General features: G+C 35.7%; 2 protein-coding genes across 5 annotated transcripts; one reads left to right on the top strand and one right to left on the bottom strand.

Annotated features, from left to right (window-relative positions):
- The first annotated feature begins 3,711 nt into the window (after positions 1-3,711).
- On the top strand, positions 3,712-6,803 carry LOC123220424 (CRAL-TRIO domain-containing protein C589.09, mitochondrial). The gene is made up of 7 exons (XM_044642644.1): positions 3,712-3,982; positions 4,265-4,382; positions 4,610-4,698; positions 4,784-4,830; positions 4,935-5,023; positions 5,510-5,643; positions 5,737-6,803. Exons 1-7 carry the CDS (start codon positions 3,887-3,889, stop codon positions 6,433-6,435), a joined length of 1,272 nt encoding a protein of 423 aa, XP_044498579.1. The 5' UTR covers positions 3,712-3,886; the 3' UTR covers positions 6,436-6,803.
- A 1,066-nt stretch (positions 6,804-7,869) lies between these two features.
- LOC123221325 (heat shock 70 kDa protein 8) lies at positions 7,870-11,191 on the bottom strand. 4 transcript variants are annotated; one of them, XM_044644146.1, is made up of 3 exons: positions 10,997-11,191; positions 10,229-10,268; positions 7,870-9,701 (listed from the first exon to the last, which is right to left on the bottom strand). In XM_044644146.1, the coding sequence occupies exons 1-3, from the start codon at positions 11,117-11,119 to the stop codon at positions 7,981-7,983; spliced, it is 1,884 nt and encodes a 627-aa protein (XP_044500081.1). In that variant the 5' UTR covers positions 11,120-11,191; the 3' UTR covers positions 7,870-7,980. The 4 variants fall into 4 exon arrangements, with proteins under 4 accessions (XP_044500081.1, XP_044500085.1, XP_044500084.1 ...); XM_044644150.1 differs by lacking the exon at positions 10,229-10,268 and adding an exon at positions 10,623-10,707 and having other exon boundaries at positions 10,997-11,135; XM_044644149.1 differs by lacking the exon at positions 10,229-10,268 and having other exon boundaries at positions 10,997-11,173.
- Positions 11,192-12,032: the final 841 nt, after the last annotated feature.

Below are 12,032 nucleotides of genomic sequence, written 5' to 3'. Positions count from 1 at the left end.
TAAAAGGGCCTAAAATTTAACTGGGGTGAAGCCTGAAACTTGGACCCAGAGTGTCCTTAAAGGGAGGCAGTCAGTCCTTGGTGGCCGATCAAGTCAACTGTAGCCGTCTGCTTTGCTGCAACATGACGTAATTGCTTTTGTACGTGCCTTCAAATACTAGCCCCAAATGAACTAGTCCAGAACTGAGATACTTCCCCACTTCCAAGGTCAGATTATTTTATTATTGGCCAAAAACTTCTTCCAACATAAGGTTTGCTGTAATCTTAATCTTATATCTTCTAATTTTTAAAATTTAAACTCCCTTTTATAAATAAAATTTTGTTAAACTCCTCTATTAAAATTAAATATAAAATTATCATTTAATAAACAAATTTTAAAAATTAAAATTTTATCTTATTTTTTCTCTTAATTTAAATTTTAATAATTTTTTCTTATTTAAAATTTGAAAAATAGTAATTTCCCCATTTTAGGGTTAACTCAAAAACCATCCTAGTTTTAGATGATTAAATCCACTCCGACAGCCTTCTCTAAAGCCAACCACCTTTCTCTGACATGCATTATCACTCTTGATGACAAAAAAATTGACAGAATTAGTTTAATCTTGTAGAACGAAGATGAATATCAACCAAAGGTTCAGAAATCTCATTCGTCTTCTACTACAATCGGATGACTTCTTAGCTAGACCTCGTTTGTCATTGGTTGTCGAAATGAAATGAGCAACGAAGAGGGTTCAAATAAAACCCTAGAGAGAGCAATCCATTTTTTATACAAAGAAAGCAAAAACCTGCGTTCCCCTTTACAGAAAAATTTCTCTGTTCATTTACAAAATTTTTTTACATTTTTTTCTCTCATTCTTACCATCAAAATAATAAAATATTTATTAATACTTAAATAATATTTATAATAATTTATATAATTCAATATATAAAAATTTAGAAAAAAAATATTGTAGAAATGACCAACAAGGTCAGAAATTGAGAGGAGAAAAGATAAGATATATTTATCTTTGTCTTTATCTCATCCCCAATTATACAAATTTTAATAATTCTCATCTATATTTCTATTTTTGTCTTTATCAAAAAATTCGCTTCCTATTTAAAGAGAAACAAGTCAAAAATCCAGTTTTGTCGGTCAAATATCCATCTCTATCTATATATCCCTTCTATTTTTTTTCAATTTTAATTTTTAAAGTATATAAATTCTTGTATCATTATATTACTTAGCCATGGAACCACAACTTTTTGGTTAATGGCGGGACCATGGTGCAGCCAAATGAAGACATGGGGTCCCTTGAGATGAGCCGTGATGAGTTGTGGTTAGCATACAGGCTACAAATGGGGAAAAAGTCATGAATTGTTTGGAAGAAAGGCTTTTTGATTAACCGTTTTAAAAAGGAAAAAAGGAACCCACTACAATAATCCACCAAATTTCAATCTGGAATCATCTCTCTTTCCACTGCCTGTTTCACACTTCATCATCTTATCACCCTTTTCACAACGTTAACAATTGGAGATAAATCATCATAGTTTATAATTTAAAATCCCATCTCAACATAGATGCATTTTTTTAAGGGGACAAGACATCGACAATTTAAGCTAAATCCTGACTAATAATTTTAAAATCTCACTCAAGTTAATCTATCTGTTTGAAAATGAAATCAATTACATCAAACAAATCAAACTATGAATCGAGTAATTAATTTTAGATTTACGTTATTTTATGTATGAAGTCTCTTTTTTTACAACACAATTCCTTCAAAGACTGATTTTACAACAAGCATGGGCGGTGAGTACACTAAAGTTGTTTCTGCTTATAATGAGAACCTGAACTTTCTTTATATTTTCCGTAAGATGATGATCAAATTTTGCAGAGAATATACTAATGGAGATTGACTTGTAGTTGAAGACAGTAAGTGCTGGAGAGAGAAGAGATGGGTTTAAAAAGTAATGATAGAATTATGATAATCCAGTTGCCAATTGCCATGCACAGCAAGGACTGGGACTAGGTCTAGGAGGGAGGGTGATGTTTCAAAATTTGAATCATAAAGAGTAAGAGAATAAGCTTGGTTGGCTACCAACTTTTGTACATTTGGTCCACATGGGGTTTGATACTTACTAAAACATGATATCCCAAAGTCTTCATCTGCCAAATTTCAACTATATTATATACAAATTACATGTTGAAAAAAGAAAATAATAATTCAAGTAAAAGAGAGGAATCTATGACATATTCGAATGGCGACAAACGAAACTAATATTTCACTAAACTACACCCCTTAATACGATAAAGCTTACACTTAAAGCTTTGGAAAACTCAATGTACAACCCTAAACTACGCCACTTGGCGTATTTCTTTCAATTCAATTGCTTTTACATGGTAAAAGAAAGGGCTTGTATGGTTTTTTATCCCCACACGCACCCTTGAGCGTGTGACCTGCAATTGCAAAGTCTCTTCCCTTGAGCGTGTGACATTTCTGAAGCTGTCAGGTATATTCATTTTGCTTATCAGATCATCAGTATTATTCAATTCTCCTCATAATGCTCAACAAAAAAAAACAATATAGCATTATAGCTTGGCCTCATTACCTTTCTCCAGAGTCAATCCTCCCTTCAATATTTTCAGTCTTGCAAGTTTTCTTTTACAAGTCTTCAAAGGGTAATTTAGCATCGCAAGGGTTTTATGTATAAAAGGAAAGACCAAAGGACTTTTTTCCAATTTTAAAATGGTTGTTTTTTTAAGTTTTCATTTTTATTTTGAAAAATTTTTTTATCTATTTATATTTTATTTCTATTTAAATAAAAAAACTTTTTTATCTATTTATAAGTTATTAAAATTAATCAATTATATTAGTTTTAAAATTTTATTCTCCCTCCTTCTCTCCCTCCCTCTCTCCACAAGTTCTCTTTCTAGTTGGTATCATTTCAAGTCAAAAAAAGATAACAAGAAGATGATTATCTTTCCAAAAGGAGACGAGGCTGGATAATAGTGATTGACCCCTCTTTCACAAGGCCAAGCTGAGTTTAGGTTGAACTTAGGGTTCTTGATTTTCATTAATGGACGTTTTCTTTTCTTAACTCATATGGCTATACATGTTACATATCGACATGGGGAAAAGTAGAAATTACATATATTTCACTAGATGGAAGGTCAAATTTAACGTATACGGATTGGGTTGCAGATAACTATAATGGCAATATAATTAAATTTTACCAAAACTGTAAATATTTTCACTGGGTGTTTCAGTTCATGGCTAAGCCAAAACAAGATGGTACTTGTTCCATTAATATTACACATGCCCTCTGCAGCCTTTTGCCTCCGCAGAGAGTCCATTTCCCATAAATGATTTTGTACAACAGTGAATACAACTCCAACGAGGGAATTTCTCGTATTAATTTTTTACTTTTTATTTTTACCACTAAAAATAAAATTACATAGCTAGCTTTCTGTATTATAAAACACAATACTGTAAAAAGCCAGGGGCAAAAAGGGAAAGTTAACTCAGCCGACGATTTCCGTTATGGATCGCTATCTATATTATCAAAAAAAAAGAAACACGATGATTTAGCCGTTGACTGAATACACTGTTGTTGACGTTGAACTTAAAAACTGCCTCTTTAAATATTTTTGTCTGCGGTATAACGGCGTTATATCCGTCAGTTTTTCTATATATAGATGGCCGAACTAGCAAACTCTAGCTTTCTTTATTCGAAAACGTTTCTCAGTTCCAATACCATTTCTACAGTCTCGTCTCTGTCTCTGTCTCTGTCTCTCTCCTCCTACATCAAGAGTCTGAGTTCAAGTGCAAGTTGTTAATGGTTGCGTGAAGAAGAAGTTTGGTATATTGGTTTGTTTTTTGTTGATATCATCACTTGGGAATTTTCTCGAAATGGGGAAGAAAGAACAGCAAGATCAGAAAGTTAATGAGAGAGTTGAAGCTGTTCTCAAGCTTCTCAGAAAACAAGCTCCTCTCACTGTCAAACAGGTGGGTTTTGGGTGTATTTACTCTACCTTGGCTTTCATTCCGCTTTATTACTTCCTTTTCGCTCACAATAAGTATCACATGTTACTTGTTTTCCCTTACTTGAAATGAGGTTGTAACTTGTATGTAAGAGAGTTTTCAGGATAAAAATGTGTTCTCTATTGCCTCAACCTGACAATAATGGTGTAGCTAAAGTGGTTAATCATTTTCATCTTTTCTACTATGCTGTTTTAATTTATCTTCCTCTAGGATTACAGTGTGGTTACTGTTTGTTAATGTGAACAGGAGAAGTTCTGCAACAAAGCTTGTGCTGAGCGTTTTCTGAGAGCAAAAGGTGATAGTGTGAAGAAGTCTGCAAAGCACTTACGGGCTTGCCTTTCTTGGAGAGAGAGCATCGGCATAGGTAGAAATATCCCCTTTATCGTTCTTCTATTTCGATTGCTTCATCTTTATCTGCCTGCTATACCAGTAGCTTCTCTTTTTATAAGCATCTTCTTTTCCTTTTGTTTCGTTGTATACACTGGAATCTTGCTTTATCGTCTTTGAATCAAACGTTTTAAAGTTAACATCTTGTCATATAATTCAAAATAAAGAATAAAACTTGACCTCACTGTGCTTTTTTAAATACAGATAATTTGACGGCAGATGAGTTCTCAGCTGAGCTCGTCGAAGGACTCGCTTATGTGGCTGGTAATGATGAAGAATCCAGACCCGTCTTGGTAATTCTCATTACTCCCTCGCCATGTATCAGGTTTTTAACTTCTGCAGAAATTAACAAAAACTCGGTCCCTTTGATTTTAACAGGTTTTCAGGATTAAGCAAGATTACCAGAAGTTTCATTCCCAAAAACTGTAAGAGGAAAACAAGAAATGACATTTTGTAACTTTCCCCACTGGTTTTACGAAGAAAGAATCTGCTAACAGTACTTGGTTTTGTTTTTTTCTGCTAAATTTAGGTTCACTCGCTTGCTCGTATTCACCCTAGAAGTAGCCATTGGTACCATGTCAAAAAGTGCTCAACAGCTTGTTATCCTCTTCGACGCAAGTAAGTCCAATTTACAACACAGCTACTGTGCGTCCGTGTCAGAAATTAAACATAACTTTGAAAAAAGCTTCATTTTAGCTTGCTTTTGATTTTAAGTTAAATGTTTTGCGCGCTGGTAAAGTAACAGCTTGTAAATTAAGAGACCAAGCACGCAATTTTGTCGGAGAACAGGCAGGAATAGGATCTCAGAGATTATCAGATAATGTCCGGAGTGCCCCTTAGATGTCAAAGTCATTGCTACATTATTGGTTGTATTGTTCAGGGGTATTATCGGGGGATTGGAGTTACTTCTAAATATTCCATCCCAGAATTGGTCAATATCAATGGCTGACTTTCTCAGACTTCCTTAAATATTTTGATTCTCCCCCACTTGTTCTCTGGGACAGAAACCTATTTGTAATTAATACTAATTAATCAGGCTTTTAACTTTTTTAATCAAAATTTAAAAAAGTCATAATTTGAATTAATTTGTTTATTTTAAACCAGGTTTTTTCAGATCAGCTTCAGCTCTTATGAACTTGCTGCTGACAACACTGAAAATTTTGGCCGACTACTACCCTGGAAGGCTTCATAAGGCTTTTGTTATCGACCCACCTTCGCTTTTTTCTTATCTTTGGAAGGTAATTTCTTTTTTAAAATCTTATGAATAAGATTAATTATGCGTTTAAATAAATCTTATTTATATTAAATTTGTTTAATTTGAATTGTTACAGGGTGTGCGTCCATTTGTTGAGCTGTCAACGGCCATGATGGTGGTATCATCGCTGGACTTTGAAGAATCGCTGGAATTCAATGACTTTTCATCCTACCCACGTGCGTCGTCCCTCCGATTTGACACATCGTCGATAAAATCGACGGGCAAGATTGGTTCTTGCTCTTCCTCCCGATTTTCCTTCACAGTGTCCCACCATTTTGACTCACTCAAACCGTGGTACCTCACTTTAACCGACACGTCATCGTCCAAAGTTGGGCCCACAAGTCCATACCCGATTGGACCCGCACTCACGTCTCCTCTGAACGCCCGGTCACTCTCGTTCGCATCACCGGCTGCAAGAGTTCCACGTGGCAGCATTAACGGTGGAAGCAACCCGAGGCTCACCAGAAAAAGCTTATTCCCATCAACACCATTGCCGCAGCGAAGCACCGGCCATGAGCCAATCAAAATCAGCCATCCTCGAACACCGCGTCCGTCATTCCTCCAATCACCGGCCATATTTTTCCGAAGGGATTGCCACGTCACCGTCAAGACCGACAAGTCTCGAGAATTGTTCTTACCATATTTAAAATTCTACAGAAGGCCGTACGATGAGATGATTTATAGGTCAAAGATGCGGCCCCCGCTCGGTGGCCTGATCTCCATTGTCTCCCCACATCTCAAACGCCGCCACGTGTCAGTATCACAACGGTTTTAACTGCACCGGAAAGGAAAACACTGATTAATGATGCTAATTATTGATTGATTATTTTGTTTATCTCGAGTTATGTGGAGCATGGGTTGTTGTAATGTTGATGGTGAGCTCGTGCGGGTGATTAATTAAGAAGAAGAAGGAGACTACGTGCGAGGTGGGATGTGAAAACTTGTGCGCCATGTTTAGTTTTGAGCTCTGTGGAAACATATATATATAAAATCTACACCGTGGTCGAAACGGCGAACACTGTACTGCATTGGAAATCTTCCTGTACCAAGAACTTAAACCAAAGCGTTGAAAACAAATTAAATCTACATATATGTTTCAATTCAGAGTTGAATATGTTAATACATAATGAATATTTATTTTTATTCGTACTAGCTTTGGTTGGACTTTTGATTACAATAAAGAAGACTTCAAGTTTGAAAACTCTGATTTTAAAATGCTGTGTTGGTTTTATTCAACGATGGCAGATGGGTTGGTGGGATTTATGAATATGTGTCGAGTTTTGTAGTTTGTGAAGTCAATACTCAAATTGAAAATGGAGCTTCTGATTCCACTGAGTGTTTTGGCGTTGGGAATTGAAATTCTGGAGATGAAAATAGATAAATTCTACAAATATACTCAGATTCCTATACGGTTTGTCGTGTACCAGGTGTTGTTTAGGCATCGAGGTTGTGTTCATAAGAGCTGACGTTCGAGGGTTGTAATGGGTATTTTAGTTTCTTGTGGTTGGATTCTACTGCTTCTTCACTAATTTATGGCGCTGTTGTTTAGCCACAGAGTCGTTGGGAAATGGACAAGGTGAGTGTTTGTAGAAGCGGTGTTAGTGTTTGGAGTTTAGTGTTTGTTGTTTCTTGCTTTTCAGGGGAAATATGGCATCACAGGTGTTCAAGTGTCCTGCCTTAACAGTACTGGAGATGTGGAATTTTATTCATGGAATATATGATGGCTTTCTCAAAGAATTCAATTGAGTTTTGTGATGTGACTGTGACGGTTGCTTCTTGTTATATGGTAGTCTCATGCATACTCGCAAACGCCCTCTTTCATCCCTTTTTATTATACCCCTTCGATTTACTTAAAAAGCTGAAGTTCCAGAATCGCCACCGCAAGCATGGTGATCAAATATCAAGTGCAGAAACTATAATACCCTAAACCCTATATAATCAGCTGCACAAATTGTTTAGATTGTATAAACAAGGATTGAAAAAATTAAAAGAAAAAGGAATGCTGTGATTTGTGTAACGAAGAACAGGCATGAGTTAATGAGTCTCGTGGGAAATCAGTCGGAGAATAAATGCTGCCAATTTAGCTCACAAAAAACCAATTGGTCAGTTTGCTTTGCCAAATGTAATCCCTCACTATTTCATTGATATGCTGAAAGACAACAGACCACTGTTTCAATAATATCACGCAAACTTTGAGCAACAACTACCATTTTACGTAAGAACAAAGCATCAAACCAGCCACTTAACTGTATTATTTCATTGCACAAAGTACTCAGATTCAGAAAGATTAAAAGAGACTCTTGGCATATATATGAAACTATTACATTTTCTTCTGCACTGTTTCAAGATCCAGATTAGATCCATAAATCCTTTGTAGAGCTGCGGCACACCAACTATGTCCGTCATCAATTGTTGGCATTCTGACTTCCATAACTGGAATTACCGGATGTTGAGCACCGGGCAATATGACTCCAGCCAAAACTCTAAGCACACTCGAGGCATCAATGTCCATGCACACATTTATTTCTGGTACTCCTTTAGGGGATGGAGGAATTCCTGTGATCTTGAAATAACCTAGCAGGTGATTCTCCTCCACCTTCTTCCCTTCACCTTCATAGACAATAATCAGTGCCTCAGTTTGGTTATCACAGACAGTTGTGAAGACCACATCTCTCCGAGATGGCATGGCAGTGTTTCGGGGTATGATGGGTACAAAGTTGTTTCCATCGGCTCGAATACCAATGGCCAGAGGTGTAGCTTGTATGGTTAACAGGTCCAAGTTCCCAAAGGGATCACTAATTCCTGAAGCAACAGCCCCTTCCAGAGCTGCCCCACAAACTACTGCTTCTAGTGGGTTCACATCTGTGTATACATCCTCTTTTTTGCAGATGCTCTTGACAAGATTCCTTATTTTTGGGATATAAGAACAACCACCAACAAGAATTACATCGTTCAGATCCTCTACCTCCACCTTTGCATCATGCAAGCACTGAACAATATGGTTCTCACATTTCTCAAATATGTTTCTGTTCACTTCTTCGAACTCCTCCTGATCCACCACCTTGCATATTTTTAATCCATTTCCCAAGTCAACATTGATTTGAACACTGCTCTGGAATGATAGTCTATGGATTGCATCCTGAGTTGCAACACGAAGCAACCCCATAGATTTGATCTCATTAATACCATGGGTTGAGAAAAGAGGCTCTGAATTTGGCAAGAGATAATGCATCATGTTCTGTAGTATGTCTTCTCCTCCGACAGGACTTCCTGCTAAGGCTTTTATCTGTGAAACTCCTCCAGCTGTAGCAGACACAGCTACATCACAGTATCCAGCACCCATGTTGAAAATGAGGGCAATCTTCTCACTTCCACTGCCCATATTCTCATGCACAGTCTGTTGCTGCTGCTGTGCATACAACAACGCAACAGCAGTTGGTTCAGGCATTAATCTGAGAACATAGAGGCCAGCCATAGCACAGGCTCGTTCAATTCGGCTCAGTTGAAAACGACTGAAGGAAACTGGAATGCTTAGAACTGCATTTCGTACAGGCCGCTTCAACCGAATCTCAGCCATAGCTCTTAATTCCACTAAATATATTGCAAGAACTTCTTCAGGAGTGGTGGATCTCCAGACATTGTTCACTAAGGCAGCAACAAATGGGCGAACTCCAATGTCCAAAGTTTGAACCAGAAAAGGAAGGCTTTTGCTTGCACGTACAACTGGATCAGTGTCAACTCTGCCAATTAGGCGTTTCATGTTGAAGATTGCCGCTCCAGATAACATTTCATTCTCATGGGAAAGCTGATTGCTAACTCCACCTGAAGGGACTTCATCCTTGAAGGTGACATAAGATCGCATCATTTTTTGGTTTTTAGTATTTTTAAGAAGCTCAACTTGGGAACCATTCCAGATTGCGACACTGCATTGTGAAGTACCTATATCAATTCCAATTGCAATTTCTGGAAAAGCAGAGGAAGATTTCTCTTCCCCTGCTGGTTCACTATCAGATGCCACAGTATATGCTGGTTCAGCCATCCCTGCATTTGGAAAATTCATAAGTTAAGAAGAAATATCTTTGGACTCAACTGAACAATAATATCTTGAGTTAATATAAGTTATACCTTTTGACCAAAAGAGAGGTATTGGTGTAAGCATACATTTGATTTCTTTTCACAAGTCAATTTCATTAAGAATTTGACCAAAATCTCTTCATTAAATAAAAAGTTACCTCATAATAGAGACAATATTTTCTTCCTAAATGGCTTCAAATATTGCATAACCTAATTTTATTAACATTTATATTGATGCTTGAACACTCTGCTAAGTGCAACCTGTATTCCTAACTTAAAAGGTGGAACTTCAAAGACACATGATAAATACCTTGATGTATGGCCATGGCAAGAGTTCAATTATTAATACCCAAAGAGAACAAAGTCATTCAATTAGTCCTAAACAGCAATGGCTAAACCACTCCCACCAATTTGAAAAAAAAACCTCAACTTAGAGAAGGCTTCAACATTAGAGGACTAAGTAAATGACAGTTAATACAGGTCTTTTGACATACACCTCCGAGGCGTTTTCCTCCAAATCAAAAGAGTAAAAACCTGTTGGAATAAACCAAAACGATTGAAAACAAAATTTCTCATTTAGACTAGTTATATATTTATTAACAAATGATCTGTACTAGAAATAAATTTTCTCATAGTTGCATAAGATACTAACAAACGAAAAAACAAAAAATACACAACTCCTGGTAAAACCACGAGGCAAAAATTCAGCAACCCAAGCAGCCAAAAAGACAACCAAACACACACAAACTCTCATTAGTCATCAGCTTTTCAAGAATATTTTGCCTATTCAAGAATCAAAACAGACAGGTAAGTTAACTTAATGCTCTTTACATTACAATTAAGGCATATTTCAAAGACAAAAAATATTACGAAGAAAAGAAAAATAACCTCGACAAGCAGCTCAGCTAAATTATCAATTGATGAAGACCAGAACTTAAGGATTTAGCTATATAAGCCAAAGGTTCAAACACAACTGAAAAAACAAGGCAAAGAAGATAGTTAAAGTTTCACTATAAATACTAATGCAACAACCGGTTGATTAACAAGAAACAAGTTCGTAGTCATACAAGAAAACAAGTAAATCCTAGTTGCATAAAAATTAAGATTAAACTTCTCGTGCATTAGCATTAACTAAGAAGGAAAAAGGAAGCAAAAGATTGAAAGCTTAACGCCGTGATCACAAAAGCATGCAATTAGTGGAGAGATAAATATAAAACGATGCATGAAATGTTGAAACAAAGGACTGAAGACGTGAGACTTACTGTGAAGTAGAGTAATCTGAGAGTGCAAATGAAGAGAGAGCAGAAGCTAAGCAAAGCAAGCTGTAGAGAACAGAATGTGTAGAAGATGCCAGAGCGTTCGAGTGGAAGACGAGAGAGAAACATGCCAAGCCGCTACTAAAAAGCGCTCTACTTCTAGAGTTTCCCAGAAAGATCTTTTTTTTTTTTTTTTTACTTTTTTTTTAATTGTTCTTAATTTTAAAAATCATTTACTTTGAAAAATGCTTAAGTAGAAAAATATATATATATATATATATATATATATATATATATATATATATATATATATAGAATTTAATATGTATTCTAGACAACCTTCTAGTTGTTCAAATATAGATAAGTAATCGACGCAAAATAACACAAGTCCGTTATGGGTTCTACTTTTGATCAGGACGAGAAGGATCGAGACGGAGAGAGTTCCAGACTGGGTAATTGTAGTGTGTATATTGGTTGGACTGGATCGGCCCAACCAGCTCAAGATGAGTCCGTTGGGCTTGTCCTGCTTTAAAATAAGAATGGACTTTAAATCCTAAGATGAGATTGCGGCCATCCCATCTCCAGGCTTCGGCCATGACTTCACAGGGCGTTGCACAAAGTTGCAGGGAATTAGTAGGCACAAATTTCAGAATACAGCTGCACGTCTTTGTACTTGTTGCGACACAATTATCCTTATCTTACATTACGAGTTAAAAATTATAGATAATTAAAAATATATCAAATTATTATAACATAATAAATATATTATTTGATATAATATATATTATTAATATAAATAAATATATATTTTAAAAATAATGATGTGATTGAAGTACATATAAATATTTTAAAAATTTTAAAAAATATTTATAATTTTTTAAATGATGATATGATAATTACATTTTTAATATTTTATTTTAAAAAACATATTCTATTATATGAAATATGATATAAAAAATTAAATTTTTTTAGACATAATTTAATTATCATAGAAATAATATAAAAATTAAATTTTTATTAAAATACTTAATTTGACCACCAT

The sequence above is a fragment of the Mangifera indica genome, chromosome 7, assembly GCF_011075055.1.
Source record: "Mangifera indica cultivar Alphonso chromosome 7, CATAS_Mindica_2.1, whole genome shotgun sequence".
Lineage (NCBI taxonomy): Eukaryota > Viridiplantae > Streptophyta > Magnoliopsida > Sapindales > Anacardiaceae > Mangifera > Mangifera indica.
The sequence above is the reverse complement of the archived record's forward strand: the minus strand, read 5'-3'. Positions and strand labels throughout refer to the sequence as shown.